This window comes from Ipomoea nil, unplaced genomic scaffold (genome assembly GCF_001879475.1).
Source record: "Ipomoea nil cultivar Tokyo-kokei standard unplaced genomic scaffold, Asagao_1.1 scaffold0980, whole genome shotgun sequence".
NCBI classification, from domain to species: Eukaryota; Viridiplantae; Streptophyta; class Magnoliopsida; order Solanales; family Convolvulaceae; genus Ipomoea; species Ipomoea nil.
In genome coordinates this window covers 1,996,193-2,015,466 of record NW_017617408.1, presented here as the reverse complement: position 1 = coordinate 2,015,466, position 19,274 = coordinate 1,996,193, and the positions used below count along the sequence as shown (strand labels likewise).

Below are 19,274 nucleotides of genomic sequence, written 5' to 3'. Positions count from 1 at the left end.
TGGACGGTGTGATCTCCAAAATCTCCTGTCCACCCGCATAATAAAAGCAAATTATTTTATGGACCTGAACCCACCTTGTAAGGTAAATTCGTGTCCAAGTTACACAATTTACATATTAAATACTTACAATTTTGTAAAAGGTAAATTGTGAACATTAAGCATGTAAATTGTGAATACTCAATATGTAAATTGTGAACATTCAGTATGCAAATTGTGTATTTTGAACCTGGGTCCATCTTGCAAGTTAAGCTCTGGTCCATGCTATAACAATTGCATAATAAAAGTGCAGTGTATGACTGGTGTATGAATAGAATGAGCCTCCTGGCATCCTGTCTAATCAAAAAGAATGAATAATGATCCAACCTCACTTCCTGTAGACTGTAGTTCTATACAACCAACCTTTGACATGTACCAAAAGGGAATTAGTAACAGGAAAAGAACTATCCTATATATCTATGCAAACCAACACAAACTACATACTTTACTTCATAGTACTCCACCTTCACCACAACTATTATTTCTTCTCCTTCAATTTTTCTCCATCTATAAAACAACAGAATGGAAGAAATTCCCAAGTTTCTCTATGCGATTCCTATAGGAACAACGAGTGAGAACAATGGGAAACATGAAATCTTAGAGAATAGAAAGCTCGAGCTTAGGCTTGCTCCTCCGGGGCAAGAACAGCCTCCTCTGCTTTCTCTTCCTGGAGCCAAAAGAGGGATATTACATGAAGGTACAAATAGGATTTCGCCAGCACAAGATCAAAGGAGTGCCAAAAACTGCAGGCTCGAGAAGAGCCCAGTCATCGGTTGGCCCCCAGTTCGTTCGTCTAGAAAAAACACTACAGCTAGTGGTTCTCTGAAGCAAACAGGCCCAAAGATTACTAGTATGATCAAAGAGGAGAAAGATGATGGCAGCTCGGAAAAGCCTAAAGATGCTTTGTTTGTGAAGGTTAACATGGAGGGTGTCCCCATAGGAAGAAAAGTTGATCTGACAGTTTATGACAATTATGAAGCACTCTACTCAGGTGTTGATGCACTCTTCACAGGACTTCTTGCTGGTAATCTCAAAAACAACAACATATCATAGAAAGCCAACACCATTCTATCTGACTTCTACTTTTTTATTTTTTCATTTTTGGTTCTAGCTCAAAGAGATGATTTGGCTGGTCTAGAGGGAAATGAGGCAACTGCACAAGTTCACAGTGGAATATCAGGAAGCAAGGAATATACACTAGTTTATGAGGATGAGGAAGGAGACAGAATGCTAGTGGGTGATGTTCCCTGGCAGTAAGCACTAGTTCTTCTTACTTATAACCTCACTAATTCCATAGCAATACTATACTACTGAATATCAAAAGGGTCTTAAGTCTTAACCAAGCAATTGGGGAGCTCACAAAATCTTATGGGGCGATCCATGTACTATATGCTTTAGATTGGCTAATATAATTCATAATCTTACTTGGTTCTATAAACAAACATGTTTACAGCATGTTTATATCTTCGGCTAAGAGGTTGCGCCTATTGAAGAAGTCCGAAGTTTCTGCACTATACAGTAAGTTTTTCTTTTGTTTATGCTACATAATTCCATGCACTTCAATTACAAGTGTACTAGTTTTCTTGAGGAGCTTAAGATGGGGTTTTGGTTGGTTTCAGTTAGCAGAGGCAAGCTGGGGAACTTTTGAACCAATCAGGCTTGGCTACAACCACTGGGAGATGCTATATAATTTTATAATAATTCTCCTTTCCTGTGTGCTATCACTTCAAAGGGCCAATAATGTAGTCCCTATTTCTGTGTATTATTCCTCAGAGTCTATCTTTAAAGTTAAATGTAGTACAAATATGTGTGCTTATATAGGCTATTGTATCAATTTCACAATTGAAGTGTATGTAACCATATCCGTAAGAATGTAATGCCTAAAATAAAAATTTAATGTAATTTCATCTGTAATGTGTATCACTTACAACTTAAAAATATGTACAACTAACGGTCTACTCATTTTGCCATTTGACATTTTCATACCAGAATAAATAAGTACTAGCATGCTTTATAGACATTATCATTATCATACAAAAAATGGGTAGATAATCCGTTTGTATCAGAACAGAATTTCTCAGGCATAATAACTCTGAAGAGAGAGTTTAGCTCAAGGTACCTCAATCTGGAAGGGAAAGTTTGAACAGAAGCTGAGACACATGGTATTAACAGCATATTTGTAATTTCACGGGCATATTACTCAAGCCACATCAACTAGACCTGTGGAAAGTACTTTATAGACAAAATATATTTAGCCACAATTCCAAGATCGAGCAAATGCCTCAAAGCTCAAACACAACTAGTGGCTGAGCAAAACTTAAGAAGTTAGGATTTAGTTTCTATCCGTCAGTCCAACAAATAAAACAATGACACAACACAAAATGTAAACAATCAAGAACACTCACTTTCCAGACAATTGAACCGAGTACAACAATAATGTGGCACACAAAATCAATCTATTCAAGAGGATAAAACAATTCAGTGTCTGTGAACAAGCATATTCTTACAAGAATATTGAACTGAAAATTACAGGAAAAAAAAAATTGTACCAGAACAATCCTTAATCAAGAGAGGGCATGATGACAAGTTGACAACTCGATAAACCACTAATATATATTGGCCCACAAAATAAAAAAAGGTACACTGCATTCCGCTTTACACATGTATTCAGGATAGAACTAAATTTCAAGGGACAAACCCAATATCCTTGAAGTACCCGTGTTCAAGGGCACTCCTGGCAGTGATTCTTTTGCTGGGGTCCAAGCAGAGCATTTTCTGAAACCATAACACATATAAACATTAGATTAGAAACATTTTGTAATCCAATTTTGGTAATACAAGTACATCGTTCATAGTAACTTTTATGTTGAACTTTTTCAATGAAAAAGGAAAACAAATCATTGCAAGGAATTTCCAAGTCTCTAATAATATGGCAATATAAGAAGATTTTCACATCAGTGTTGTATTTGATATAAAAAAAAAAAAAAAAAAAAAAAAAAAAAAAAAAAAAAAAAAATTGTACTTTTCAGGGGAGAGGCTTTCGCCAATCAAAATACCACGGCCAACGCAAAATACAGAAAACTAGAATACTTGGTTATTATGTTTGAAGATATAAATCCAATAAATTTAACATCTCTGTTTTAATTAAAAGTTGTATTACTTACACTGAGGAGATCAAGGCCGGATGCATCAAGATTTGGTACCACAGTTGCTAGATCCTGAAAAGTATATATACAATAGAATAAAATTTGGTTTTAAGTTCTAACTATTGGGATTAAAATAATTTTAAAAAATATTAAAAAAAAAAAAACAAAAACAAAAAAAAAAAACAAAAAAAAAAAAAAAAACAAAACAAAACAAAAACAAAAGCAAAGCAAAAGGAAAAAGAATCAATAGTTATGTAGATCAAACATAAAACCAAAAGGAACCCAACACTTACCTTAGGGGGCCATTTAGGAAAGGAACTTTTGTAGTCAGGCAGAGATGTCACGCCAGGCCATATTTCCTCATTAGGAGTACCCATCACTCTTCATAAAAATAAAATTGGAGAATCATAACATCTAAGCAAACCACTATGACATCAAACATAACGAAACAAATTGCTAAAACTCCACTCTCTGAAAAAGTTTTACTGCTTTCCTTCCATAATAGATTTAGACAATGTTTCGAGTAAACTCTTCAAGAAACAAATTTTTAGTCTCCCAAGTTTTCCCAGAATTAGGGGTAAAGAAGGATCGCTATAACTCATTAAAGAAAAAACATGGAGAAGATGTGAAACCTGAAAATCTTGAAGAGCTCATCAATTTCTGAGTCCCCGGGGAAAAGTGCCCGTTGGTTCACCATCTCAGCAAATATGCAACCAACTGACCACACATCAACTGGAGTAGAATAATGTCGTGATCCAAGCAGTATTTCTGGTGCCCTGTACCATAGTGTCACCACCTGGAAACAAAAACCCAAAAAAAAAAAAAAAAAGGAAAAGAAAAAAGAGTAAATTAGATATTTAAGTGTTGGAAGATTATCTATCCAAGATTAACAGCATTTCTAAATATGTGGTTTAACAAAACATTAGCAGCAAAGATAAATGGCTCATTTCGAATATGACTATAGATGATACTTTTTGTTTTACAATACTGAAAAACTCATAAGCTAAGGTTAGACATAAAACTAGTTCTGTTCACACAAGCATCATAAACTACTTTTTTCTTTGATCTTATAAGGGAAGCCAGCATGAGATATTGGCATATGGACAACTCACAACCAGTCAACAACCTACCTCATGAGTAAAAGTCCTGACAGGAATGCCGAATGCTCTAGCCAAACCAAAGTCTGCAAGCTTTAATGCATTCGTACGCTGATCTATCAATAAATTTTGAGGCTTGAGATCTCGATGAAGGACTCTATGAGAATGACAATAAGCAATTCCACGGAGTATTTGATACAAAAACATCTGCAATATATGAATAAATAGGCATCAACAAAAACAATCCAACAAAAAATTGGCAGTGAGCAAATTCTTTGATCTACACGCCCACTTGAGAGCCTGAGTAGGTAAACTGAATATCATGTTTCCTCAAACTGCATTACTTAAAATGTATGAATCTTTATCCTTGGGGAGTTAGGGCATCACTCTTGCTTTTCCGTTAATTAATTATTTTATGCAAGCTATTCCTCACCTTAACCACCCCCCCCCCCCCCCCCAAGAAAAGAGCAGGTAACTTGTTTTTTATTGCAGTCTTTCAAGATGAAAAACCAGCCTTCAAATAAACACAACACTTGGAGTTTAACTGTTCCCAAAATCTCTTATAGCATTACCGTGAGCAGAAACTTTAAAAGATTCATCGGGTTTTAAATGTAATTTTCAATTGTTGCCCAACAGATTAAATGAAACACCTGAACCTGCTACATAATATGAATTATAATGCATCCTACATCAAACCACATCGTGCACCAACCTCCACAAGTGGCATAAAGAGATTACTCACTTTTATCATACGTGGATTCTTGGAGAAGTCTGGGCAAGAATCCATATGCTTCTTCAAATCCAAATCAAGGTATTCAAATACCAGATATAATCGCCTCTCACTGTGCACCACATCCTGCAACCTGTTATCAAGCATCAATAAGATCATCTAGGCACTTGGACTCCAAGAATGGTTAGTAGAAATGTTTGCAAAATAGAAGGTTGATTCCAAAAGGAGCATTTCTGCCATAATCTAAAAATAGAAATTCAGGTTTGCTACCAAAATTGAAGTTTCCAACAAAGATATGAATTGAAAAAATAACAGAGTAAATCATAAAGTTCAAAACTAGTATGATATGCATGTATATATCTTCACTATAGAACTTAAAGGTCTCTGTAGATAACACAATTAAAGAGAAACACACAGTAAACACTTTAAAAGCTAAATAGTTGAAAAGTATGATGTTCCTTGAGTAGTTAAATGAGAAATATAGCATCATATGATGTTTCAAGAATCAACAGTCTATGGCTAGATCCTCATATCTGGCATTACCCCCACCTCCACCAATCTTTATAAAGCGAAAAAGCATAGGGACGAGGCTGGGCTTTGCTTTAAAGCGGAAGTGCAAAGAGAAGCAGTTTTTTCACAGTAAGCGATACTTTTCCAAAAAATAACAATTACTCAATTAGTGATGCAAAATGACATTTAAAAAATGACAACTTTATAAAAGTATTTATGAAAAAAAAAAAAAAAGATGTAAAGCTTTATAAAACAAAAGTTCCAGTTTTATAAAAGTTTCTTTTTTTTTTAATTAGAGATTTATATTCAAAGTTTTTTAAAAAATAAAACTTCACTGGCCGAAATAGTCAAACAGAGGAACCTAGAATTTTTATTTTTTAATCAGAAATTCGGAATATCAGAAAAACCAGAGTCCGAGACTACTTGAATACTTCACTCTCCGAAACAGAGGAACCTAGACTACACTGGAGTCTGGTCAAAATTCGGACCAAAAATATATAATTTCATCTTGCGGGACTCGAGAGTGAGACAGCTATTTCATTTTCCTGAACTCCTGCTGAAGGTCCAAGTGACCACGATTTCATTGGCAACTGGCAAGGTTAAACCACCGAAGAGATGCTGGAGGCGACCTCATGAACCCTAATTTCTGGGAGTGGTGAGCAGCGAGCAGCCCTTTAAAGTCTTGACAGCTTGGAGAAGAGAAGATCGCAATTTCACTAACCCTATTTCAGGTCTTTTATTATTTTATTGTTTTTTATTTTTGGCGCTGACCTATGAGTTGACTGTGCTTTTCATGAGAAAGCATGGCCTGGCTGTGCGTTGTGGCTTTGTTGCTCTGCCAAGAAGCGGCTGCTTTCTCACACAACTGCGCCTCACCAAGGCAAGAAAATTTGTTGTCACACGCCTTCTGCTTTTAACAAATTTGACCCCCATTTTGTCATATCTACCCCTTTCAGAACCTCTACAATGAGGCCTCTCATGTTGAGCAAAAAGAAAATAAACCCTATAGCACTTACATGATTGTTTTGTATTGTGTCAAACCCTTTTCCCCCACATTGCAGTGACTGGTGTTTTATCTAACAACCACCACAATAACAGGGGGAATAAGAAGACAAGAAACAACAGGAAATCATATTATATCATTTCTGATCACTGACTACAATTTAACCTGCATGAATTTTCAGTTTATGTTGAAGTGTATTCAGAAATTCATAAAATAGATCCTATTGTAAGCAAGCACAAAATGGTGAAGATATAATGTGACTGGTGGATTACAGTCTTCACCGTTAGGAAATGTAAAGGTGGCACATCACATTGCATACCTGACAATGTTTCCATGTTGCATCTCTTTTAAGAGGGATATTTCTCTGATAGCAGTGCTAGGAACTCCTTCATCTTCCTGCTCCAGTCGAATCTTCTTAAGTGCAATAGTTTCATTTGTTACTCGGTCACGAGCCTTGTATACTACACCATATGTCCCTTCGCCAATCTTCTCAACTTTTTCATACTGCATTTTTCTCAAATTTCATGATCGAGGATACACAAAATAACTTAGAAGAAACAAAGGGTATCATCAATAAGAAGCATTTTACCTGGTCCATATGGGCAGTGACGAATAATATAGCTGAAACAAAAAGGGAGCAAAGGAGAAAAGGTTTCACAACAAAAGCCAAGTGGGAAAGAAATCCAAACACAATTAAGTCGCAGACTTGTAAAACACATATGCATTTTCTATGAATTTCAACTTGTATAGTATATTAACAGTCCAAAGTGTGTGTGCTCCTAAAACAGGTAAATTAATCAAGTCCTTTTAAAAGGGGAGATATTCAACCAAAATTTTGCAACACCAACCAAAGTGAAAAAGTTGAGCCATCCACTCTTCATAACTCTAAAAGGTGTGAGCATATACTTGCACTCTTTAATTTGAGAATCAAATTAAACATACATTTCAACATTACTGCCACAAATGCTAGAACATTAGCTATGAGCTCCTGGCATTCCATTTCAAGGCAAAAATACATACAAAAACATCCTCAATTTACACATCATATACGAGATGATCATGACACATTCCCCGATCGTGCAACACAAATGCCTCCAAACACAATCAAAACAACAAAACACGCACACTAACTCCGATTAGTCCATGGATCAGTCCAATTACTCGAAATGCAATTTTTAATTGTTTTCTCCGATTCCTTAGCAAGCAAATGCAGACCGTAAAGGAAACATCACAATCGCTTAAACCACCAGAAAAATCAAGCAAAAATTAGATACGATAACACAAAATGCATACACGTGTGAGTGTAACAAAACACATAAATACGCACATATCTATACCTGTAAGAATGAAGCGCGCAGGAAAACTGAGAATCGGTAGAGAGAGATTGAGAAGACTTACCAGAGATCGAACAAAGAGGAGTGACAAAAGTAGGAGAAACAGAGAAAGAGTGATATAAGGCCGATAGAGAGTGCGAGTATGTGTGGGTATAGGGTTGGGCTTTTAACACCTGTTTGATGGGTAGTTGGACTATCTGCTCTAAATTAACTGGCCACCAGTCAAAAAAAGTATTACTGAATAGTAACTTTTCATGAGTGACAATGCTCTCTAAATTACACTTTTTCATTACATATGACATTTTGACATGTATTGTCCCACCCAAAAGCATAGTTGAAAAGATCATTAGACGTTCTTTTGGCGCTAGTGCCTAGGACGTTTAGGCGGTGATTAATCTGCACTTAGGCACCCGTATATTTTTTATTTTATTTTTAAAAAATTTTTTTTATAACTTTTTAATTTTTTAAGACTTGATGATTATAAACTATTTAATACTTTAATAATTAATACTAAAATTTTAAATATTAACCTAAAAAACATCGAGAGTTTGAACAATTTAGGATTATTCCGCTTAAAACGATGTCACTTTGAGTAAAATAACCAATTTAAAAAAGAAGGGAACAATAGCTAATCAGTCGACTAGGAGGCTTAGGTGGTCAGCGCCTAGGCGACCAGCCGCCTAGACCACCGATTATACAGATACGCTAGGCGGCCGACCAGTGCCTTGCGCCTAGGTGCCGATAAATTGGTGTTTAGGCGGGATTTTTGCAACATTGTCCAAAAGAGGTGTCTACAATTTAGCGAGGGGATTAGTCATTGTGTCTGATGGTGAAAATTTTGGGTACACCTAAAAAAAAAAATTGACATACATTGTAATGTGTAATGTATATCAAATTTGGTCCAATGGTATCCGGGTTGGACTTCCATTTGGAAGATTATAAGTTCGAGCCTCAGTGGAGGCGTTATTGGTTCTTTGTGTTTCAGTAGGTTGAGAAAGTATATGAACAGATACTACAATGTAATAGAGCCAGTAACTTTCAAAAAAGAAAAGTAATGTATATCAAATTTATTTATTTTTTTCAAAAATTAATATTTTCTCCTTCTAAATTACACCTTGATATTTGCGTGCTGTAACGAGAGGAATCCGCATTTGCATATCATTACAGCAATTCATTAGTTGGCGAGGAGAGTTGAAGTTGTTACGTTAATCATATCATGGATACGTTAATTTCATGCAAACTAGATGGCAACACACATGATTGTGGGACATATTAGTTTGTGAATTGTGAAAATTTCATTGGTGGGGCTAACTCGTTTCTAATAACGGATAGTGTGAGTGTGGGAATGTGGGATGACCATTGTTTCTTTAACTGTGTTGTTTATTTTATTTTTTATTGCGCTATATAAGGAAAAAATCAATAAGGAAAAAATCAATGTGTTCATACGACGATACTCTATACTTTTTAACTCAAACTAGTATTTGCGCCCGTGCTATGCACGGAATGGATTTGTTGTAATATATTAAGAATATTTGGATTGATATATAATTATTTAAATTAGAATATCAAATATTATATAGTGCAATTGAAAATATGGTTTGGATCTTTTTATGTTTTGATGTTATCATTGCTTGAATTTGAGCAAATAAGTGCTCAAATTAATAGCTAATGTGTAAATGTACGCATGCGATGCTGTAAAATATATGTATCATTGTTTAGTATTTTTTATAAATTAGGCAAACGTGCTCAGACTTTAGCAACTCAGTTATAGGAATGAATTGCTATCCTAATCCATTCGTATGGAAAATATATTTTTTGTCTAGATATATAGCTATTTTGTCATCTAAAAAAACATAATATCACTGATTGTATTTACACATTATTGAAACATCATTGTATAAGACATTAGTAGTAGCAACACAATTTTGTCAATCCTCGTCTATAGTTAACATCTTTAGTCCATTAGGATGGGTGACTCGAGTGAAAATATATAATTGTAGAATAACAGTCAATTAGTGATCCTTTTATATTTTCAGCCAATTAGTAATATCATATTCATTTTCAGCCAATTATTCTTTTTTATTTTCTTTCAATTAGTCAATTAGAATATCAGATATATTGATATTTTTACCTAATTTCCATTCTATTTTTAATTGATGATGTAAAATATTATTATTGAAATATTTCCGTTCCATTTTTAATTTACCTTTACTATTGTTTAAAATATGCATTTACTATTGATGCTGTAGAATATTATTATTGAAATATTTTTGTCCAATTTTTCATTAAAATGCAATGATCTGACCATTTTTTGTTCACTTTAGTCAATTATGAATCATTTTTTATTTGTAGTCAATCCTTTAATATTTTCAGTCAATTAGTAATATCATGTTCATTTTCATCCAATTATTTTTTCTTTTTCAATCAATGAGTTAATTAGAAATCAGATGCAGTGATATTTTTACATAATTTTCATTCCAATTTTAACTGATGATGTAGAATATTATTATTGAAATATTTCCGTTTCATTTTTAATTTTCGTTCTATTTTTAATTTACCTTTACTATTGTTTAAAATATGTCTTTACTATTGATGATGTAGAATATTCTTATTGAAATATTTTGTTTTCATTTTAAATTTACCTTTACTTGATGTTGTAGAATATTATTATTGAAATATTTTCGTTCTATTTTTAATTTTCGTTCCATTGTTTAAATTTGTGAAATATTTATGATATAATTGTTATTTGATTTATTGTAATATTATAGAGAAAAATTAAAAAGTAATGATCTGACCATTTCCTTTTCCATTTTAGTTAATTATAGATCATTTTTTTCACCCAATTATTGATATTTATCTCTCTTTTCAATTAACCTAATTTTCATTCTTTTTTTAATTTTTAATTTTCAGTCAATTATTAATATTCATTTCCTTTTCCAATTTAACTAATTTCCGTTCCATATTTATTTGATAATTTAGAATATTATTGTGAAATATTTTTGTTTCTTTTTAATTTCTATTTTTTTTAATTTACCTTTACTACTTACTATTGTTTGGGCTGAAAATCAGGTAAATAGAATTTTATTTTTAATTATAGTATAGATTATAAATTAAGAGGGCTGGTCACGGTTATGATTTTTATTATATTACAAATTAAAATTAAGATTTGTATTATACTTGAACAATAATATTACCAATTATATTATAGAATATAATACCATACATAATATTACGAATTAATAGATTTTAGTTAACTTCCATTTTAGATTTTCTTACCAAATAAACTTTATTAATTATTTGACCAATAAAATATTTAATTAATTGACTACAAAAGTTTGGACGGAAAAAATCAAATATGAGAATTTTGCTTTATATATATATATATATATATATATATATATATATATATATATATATATATATATATATATATCTGTGTGTGTGTGTGGAAATTTTTACAAAATAATTTCATTAATTATAATTTATATTGATAGATTTATAATTAAAAATAACATTTAGAAATTTTAAAAAAAATTATATTGTAAATTTTGTATGATTAATATGATGCATACGTATATGTATGCATGTATTTTAAAAAAATTATAAATATTTATTAAAACATAATTTGTTAATTTTATAATTTCATTTTCTTAATTGTATTTCATATTTTATTCATTACTCCGTATAATTTAATGAAATTGTCACAAATATTTTCAAAGTAAAATATTATATTTCTCAATTTCATTAATTATATTTATATTAATTATAATTATCAAATATTGTGGCAATTACCATAATAATTTCATTAATTATATTAATTATAATATTTGTTCCCTTTCAATATTGAAATATATTACTATAAAATTACCTTAATAATCAATGAAATTGCCTCAATTCTAAAATATATTACCATAATAATTACACTGAAAAATGTGAACAGAATTACAATAAATAATTATTAAGAAATAATATTAATAATTAATTATTAAGGCAAGTAGAATTTATTTTGTAATAATAATACTATACATTATATATACATATATACATATATATATATATATATATATATATATATATATATATATTCGATAATTATTTTAATAAATACTTAATATTTTCACGGAAAAAGAGAATGATAATTTATTTTGTACTAATAATATTATATAGATGTTACGAGGAATCCGCATTTGCATATCATTACGACAATTCATTAGTTGGCGGTGAGGGTTAAAGTTGTTACGTTAATCATATCATGGATAGGTTAAATTTCATGCAAATTAGATGCAACACACGTGATTGTGGGACATATTAGTTTGTGAATTGTGAAGATTTCATTGATGGGGCTAACTCGTTTCTAATAACGGATAGTGTGAGTGTGGGAATGTGGGATGACCATTGTTTCTTTAACTGTGTTGTTTATTTTATTTTTTATTGCGCTATATAAGGAAAAAATCAATAAGGAAAAAATCAATGTGTTCATACGACGATACTCTATACTTTTTAACTCAAACTAGTATTTGCGCCCGTGCTATGCACGGAATGGATTTGTTGTAATATATTAAGAATATTTGGATTGATATATAATTATTTAAATTAGAATATCAAATATTATATAGTGCAATTGAAAATATGGTTTGGATCTTTTTATGTTTTGATGTTATCATTGCTTGAATTTGAGCAAATAAGTGCTCAAATTAATAGTTAATGTGTAAATGTACGCATGCGATGCTGTAAAATATATGTATCATTGTTTAGTATTTTTTATAAATTAGGCAAACGTGCTCAGACTTTAGCAACTCAGTTATAGGAATGAATTGCTATCCTAATCCATTCGTATGGAAAATATATTTTTTGTCTAGATATATAGCTATTTTGTCATTTAAAAAAACATAATATCACTGATTGTATTTACACATTATTGAAACATCATTGTATAAGACATTAGTAGTAGCAACAAAATTTTGTCAATCCTCGTCTATAGTTAACATCTTTAGTCCATTAGGATGGGTGACTCGAGTGAAAATATATAATTGTAGAATAACAGTCAATTAGTGATCCTTTTATATTTTCAGCCAATTAGTAATATCATATTCATTTTCAGCCAATTATTCTTTTTTATTTTTTTTCAATTAGTCAATTAGAATATCATATATATTGATATTTTTATCTAATTTCCATTTTATTTTATTGATGATGTAAAATATTATTATTGAAATATTTCCGTTCCATTTTTAATTTACCTTTACTATTGTTTATAATATGCATTTACTATTGCTGATGTAGAATATTATTATTGAAATATTTTTGTCCAATTTTTCATTAAAATGCAATGATCTGACCATTTTTTGTTCACTTTAGTCAATTATGAATCATTTTTTATTTGTAGTCAATCCTTTAATATTTTCAGTCAATTAGTAATATCATGTTCATTTTCATCCAATTATTTTTTCTTTTTCAATCAATGAGTTAATTAGAAATCAGATGCAGTGATATTTTTACATAATTTTCATTCCAATTTTAACTGATGATGTAGAATATTATTATTGAAATATTTCTGTTTCATTTTTAATTTTCGTTCTATTTTTAATCTACCTTTACTATTGTTTAAAATATGTCTTTACTATTGATGATGTAGAATATTCTTATTGAAATATTTTGTTTTCATTTTAAATTTACCTTTACTTGATATTGTAGAATATTATTATTGAAATATTTTCGTTCTATTTTTAATTTTCGTTCCATTGCTTAAATTTGTGAAATATTTATGATATAATTGTGATTTGATTTATTGTAATATTATAGAGAAAAATTAAAAAGTAATGATCTGACCATTTCCTTTTCCATTTTAATTAATTATAGATCATTTTTTTCACCCAATTATTGATATTTATCTCTCTTTTCAATTAACCTAATTTTCATTCTTTTTTCAGTTTTTAATTTTCAGTCAATTATTAATATTCATTTCCTTTTCCAATTTAACTAATTTCCGTTCCATATTTATTTGATAATTTAGAATATTATTGTGAAATATTTATGTTTCTTTTTAATTTCTGTTTTTTTTTTTTAAATTTACCTTTACTACTTACTATTGTTTGGGCTGAAAATCAGGTAAATAGAATTTTATTTTTAATTATAGTATAGATTATAAATTAAGAGGGCTAGTCACGGTTATGATTTTTATTATATTACGAATTAAAATTATGATTTTTATTATACTTGAACAATAATATTACCAATATAATTATATTATAGAATATAATACCATACATAATATTACGAATTAATAGATTTTAGTTAACTTCCATTTTACATTTTCTTACGAAATAAATTTTATTAATTATTTGACCAATAAAATATTTAATTAATTGACCACAAAAGTTTGGACGGAAAAAATCAAATATGAGGATTTTGCTTTATATATATATATATATATATATATATATATATATATATATATATATATGTGTGTGTGTGTGTGTGTGTGTGTGTGGAAATTTCTACAAAATAATTTCATTAATTATAATTTATATTGATAGATTTATAATTAAAAATAACATTTAGAAATTTTTAAAAAAATTTGATTGTAAATTTTGTATGATTAATATAATGCATACGTATATGTATGCATGTATTTTTAAAAAATTATAAATATTTATTAAAACATAATTTGTTAATTTTATAATTTCATTTTCTTAATTGTATTTCATATTTTATTCATTACTCCGTATAATTTAATGAAATTGTCACAAATATTTTCAAAGTAAAATATTATATTTCTCAATTTCATTAATTATATTAATATTAATTATAATTATCAAATATTGTGGCAATTACCATAATAATTTCATTAATTATATTAATTATAATATTTGTTTCCTTTCAATATTGAAATATATTACTATAAAATTACCTTAATAATCAATGAAATTGCCTCAATTCTAAAATATATTACCATAATAATTACACTGAAAAATGTGAACAGAATTACAATAAATAATTATTAAGAAATAATATTAATAATTATTAAGGCAAGTAGAATTTATTTTGTAATAATAATACTATACATTATATATATATATATATATATATATATATATATATATATATATATATATTCGGTAATTATTTTAGTAAATACTTAATATTTTCACGGAAAAAGAGAATGATAATTTATTTTGTACTAATAATATTATATAGATGTTACGAGGAATCCGCATTTGCATATCATTACGACAATTCATTAGTTGGCGATGAGGGTTAAAGTTGTTACGTTAATCATATCATGGATATGTTAAATTTCATGCAAACTAGATGCAACACACGTGATTGTGGGACATATTAGTTTGTGAATTGTGAAGATTTCATTGATGGGGCTAACTCGCTTCTAATAACAGATAGTGTGAGTGTGGGAATGTGGGATGACCACTGTTTCTTTAACTGTGTTGTTTATTTTATTTTTTATTCCGCTATATAAGGAAAAAATCAATGTGTTCATAGAATGATACTCTATACTTTTTAACTCAAATTAGTTAAAGGTTTCTTCAAGAGTAATACTACAAGTACTCTTACAACATGTTTGGTTCAAAGAATGTTAATCTATAAGGAATGGAATAGACTGTGAATTGTATTCTATTGTTCGATTCGTCAAAGGAATGGACTTTAGAAATCTTATTTCAATGTATAGTTCGTTTAAATAATAAAAATGGAATATATTTTTAAATGATATAAATACTACTACATAAGATTTTTAAATAATATTATTCCATAAAAATTATAGTTTTTTTTTTTTTAAAAAAAAACATGATGGGTAAGTTTTTATCAAACAAAATAATCATTCAAGTAACATTTTTTTTGAAGAACATTTATTAATATTCAAAATGAGAGTGATATAAGTTTTTTTTTTTAAAAAAAAAAAAAAACAAAATACTCAAAAACAATACGAATATTCTTAATATGTATAATAAATTCCAAAATAAACAAATATTAGTAGTAATATTCTTAAAATATAAATATGAATAATGATTAATTGCCGGCAAAGAATCTTCTTATCAACTGTAATCTTCGATAAGGATCAAGACTGAAAAAAGTTACTTTATTATTATGAGATTTAATAAACGTTTTGGTCACTCGACAATTCCGTAATTAACAAATTAGTCATCAACTATCAATTTTGACTAATTAAATTCTCACCTATTGATTCCGAAATCAATTTGGTCCTCCGTCAAACTGATGGAGGACCAATTTGGTAATTACGGAGGACCAATTTGGTAATTACGGAGGACCAAATATGTTACGAAATCAATAGTTGAAGATTTAATTGGTCAAAATTGATAGTTGATGACCAATTTGATAATTACGACATCGTTAAGGGACCAAAACAGTCATTAATTCTTACGATGATCGGTGAGCTTTAACGAAACAATCTATTTCGTTATAAGTCAAACTATATATCCACCTCGCATATTATTATTATTATTATTATTATTATTATTATTATTATTATTATTATTATTATTATTATTATTATTATTATTATTATTATTATTATTATTATTATTATTATTATTATTATTATTATTATTATTATTAGTGGTGGTGGTGGTGCTATTGCTTATGTATACTATTACATGTTTTTTTTTTATAATTTTTATTTTTAAGTCAATTAAAAAATAAAAAAAATCATTAAACACCATCTTAGATGGGAGACGACGCTTGCATTCATCTGCAATTCTCCATTGAAAGAAACAAATTGTTTCATGTCAATAAGAGATCTGAGATGAAGCTTTCTACCTCATCTTCAATTTTCTAGTGGAAATGAAAACGAAGTCTGATTTGATCGAGATGAAGATTTGCTATGACCCTTGAAGTGAGTAGCAATGGAGAAAAGAGGGCTAGGAAGGAACCGGAAGAAGATAGGCTGAAAAGTCATTGCTGAGAATAAGGGTAATTGAAGAAGGAGTATCAAACGACGTTGCATGAGCGTTTGACAGTTAGCCGTTGCCAGTAATGTGCCAGACGACATCGTTTGGTGGTTACCGTTAGCAGAGCAGTTAGGAGGCAGTCAGACGACGCCGTTTCATCCTTTTTCCAGCTGTATGTTTGTTTTTCCTTTCTGTTGTATTTGGGAAGTAGTTTCTTCGTTGTAAGGGAATATTTAGCTGAGGAAGCTGTGGAGATTTTGCATCATGACTAATAACAATCAAATTCTATTTTCTGTTAAAACTTCTTCTCTTTCTCAACCCTAATTTCTTCACTCCCTATCCCCAATTTCTATTTTAAACTCTGAGGCCGTAGCATCTGGTATCAGAGCCATGGATGATCGAGTCAAGCAGCTTGAGGCCTCAGTCATCGAGCTCCACAGTAAGATAGATTCCCACTTTCAGGCCACTCAGGACACTGTCTCTGGACTCACTACACAGTTTGGAAACCTGAGGGAGGAGTTGTTGAACCTTCTCAGGCTAAATCGGGCAGTACCTCCAGTGGTGGGATTCTCCCCCTGTCAGTCCTCAGTACAGGGCCAAGTCCATGAGCAGCCAGCGCAAGGGGGAAAGCCGGACAAAGCCCCTATGCCAAATGATGAGGAAGAGGAAGCTGATCCTCGAATGGTCACCCATATAGCCCTAGATCCTGAGGAAGGAATACCAAGGGACTGGGCTCCCCGGAGGGAAAGGATCAGACAGGGGGTGGCTGAACAACCCCAGGAGTTTCTTATGAGGTATAAAAGCGAATTCTCTTCATTTGACTATTCCGATCCAAGGCAATGGGTACTCCGATGTGAGAAATTTTTTATACTTTCCCATGTTCCAAGACATGGGATCCTCAACCTTTTGTATATACACTTGACTGGGAAGGTAGGCACTTGGTTTGATAGTTATGTTCACAGCCTAAGGGAAGGGTTTAATTGGATAATGTTTGCTAAGGCTGTGTGTAAACGATTTGGGGACAATGGGGCCTCCTTGATGGAGGACTTTGCTGGCTTAAAACAGTGAGGAGGAGTAGATGATTTCAATGAATAGTTTGAGGGGTTTAGAAGCTTATTGTTGCAGGTACACCCTTACGTGACTGAAAATTACTTTATGGATAATTATATAGCAAGGCTTAAACAACGGTTGAGATGTTTGGTAAGAACTGCTAAGCCAGAGGGATTAGATGATGCCATTTGGTTGGCCAGACAGTATGAAAATAAGTCTCACGAAAGTCTAAAGCCATCTACCTGGAACTCTAGAACCTTACACCCACCAGAAACACAAACAATAGCTCTCACCAACCTATATTACCCTCCCAAACCTCCAGTAGCTCAAACTCCCCTAATCACACCTCCAGTAACCCCAACAAACCACACTCCACCTTCCAAAACCCTACCTCTAAAGCCTCTGACATTGCTCAGTTCAGAAATCAACTGAGGGAACAAAAAAGATGTTTTAGGTGTTTTGACCCTTGGCAACCTGGGCACAAGTGCAAGGGGCCCACCTTTAACATCATTGAAGGACAAGACCTCTCTGAATCACCCCACAGTGAGGAACAAACTGAGGAGGAACAGGCCATGGAAGAGGCTGAAGTAACTCTTTGTGCTGTAGTAGGAGGAGATGGCCTGAACACTATCAAACTTTTAGGCAGTGTGCAGAAGCAAACATTTGTTATCTTGGTAGACAGTGGTAGTACCCACAGTTTCATAGATCCCACTCTTTTGCAGCAACTAAGAAAGGACCCCATGAAGGCAAAACCTCTGATGGTGACTGTTGCTAATGGTGAAAAGATCACAAGTGATTCAGTCTGCCAGGGACTGTGTTGGCAGATCCAGCAGGAGCATCTCAGGAAAGATTTTAGACTCCTTAAATTGGGGGGTTGTGACATGGTACTGGGGATGGATTGGGTGGACCAATTTGCCCCAATCCAACTCCATACCAGACCACTAGGGATCTCATTCCATAAGGAGGGAAGAAAGGTTTTTCTGAAAGGGCTCACTAGCAAAGTATTGTTTAAATTGGCTGGGGATAAATAGGTGAGAAGGTGGCATAAAGGGGGTGTACAAGGGCTCATTATTCAAGGCAATATACAGCCTTCCCTGCAGACTGCTGAGACTGTTTCTTTTTACCATACTGAAACCCAACCAACACACCCTGAGTTGGCAGCATTACTGCAAAAATTCCATGAATTATTCCAAGAACCAACCTCTCTACCACCATCCAGAAACCTTGACCACTCCATCCCTCTGATCACTGGAGCCAAGCCAGTTAACATAGGGCCTTACAGATACTCTTACACTTAGAAAAATACCATTGAGAAGACGATAGATGAGATGCTCTCAGCTGGTATCATCACTCCAACTGTCTCCTGTTTTGCCTCCCCAATCCTGTTAGTCCCAAAAAAAGACAATACATGGAGATTCTGCATTGACTACAAGGCACTCAATGCTAT

At 31.5% G+C, this 19,274-nt stretch overlaps 2 protein-coding genes across 4 annotated transcripts; one reads left to right on the top strand and one right to left on the bottom strand.

The window, feature by feature from the left end:
- Window positions 1–432: 432 nt before the first annotated feature.
- On the top strand, window positions 433–1,950 carry LOC109179784 (auxin-responsive protein IAA26-like). Of its 2 annotated transcripts, none has more exons than XM_019329276.1 (4): window positions 433–1,060; window positions 1,148–1,289; window positions 1,490–1,554; window positions 1,656–1,950. In XM_019329276.1, exons 1-4 carry the CDS (start codon window positions 559–561, stop codon window positions 1,682–1,684), a joined length of 738 nt encoding a protein of 245 aa, XP_019184821.1. In that variant the 5' UTR covers window positions 433–558; the 3' UTR covers window positions 1,685–1,950. The 2 variants fall into 2 exon arrangements, with proteins under 2 accessions (XP_019184821.1, XP_019184822.1); XM_019329277.1 differs by having other exon boundaries at window positions 1,490–1,560; window positions 1,661–1,950.
- Window positions 1,951–2,452: 502 nt separating this feature from the next.
- On the bottom strand, window positions 2,453–8,025 carry LOC109179918 (cell division control protein 2 homolog A). Of its 2 annotated transcripts, none has more exons than XM_019329404.1 (9): window positions 7,921–8,025; window positions 7,112–7,143; window positions 6,842–7,026; window positions 5,022–5,142; window positions 4,313–4,486; window positions 3,815–3,978; window positions 3,476–3,563; window positions 3,201–3,254; window positions 2,453–2,811 (listed from the first exon to the last, which is right to left on the bottom strand). In XM_019329404.1, exons 2-9 carry the CDS (start codon window positions 7,118–7,120, stop codon window positions 2,722–2,724), a joined length of 885 nt encoding a protein of 294 aa, XP_019184949.1. In that variant the 5' UTR covers window positions 7,121–7,143; window positions 7,921–8,025; the 3' UTR covers window positions 2,453–2,721. The 2 variants fall into 2 exon arrangements, with proteins under 2 accessions (XP_019184949.1, XP_019184950.1); XM_019329405.1 differs by having other exon boundaries at window positions 7,860–8,018.
- Window positions 8,026–19,274: the final 11,249 nt, after the last annotated feature.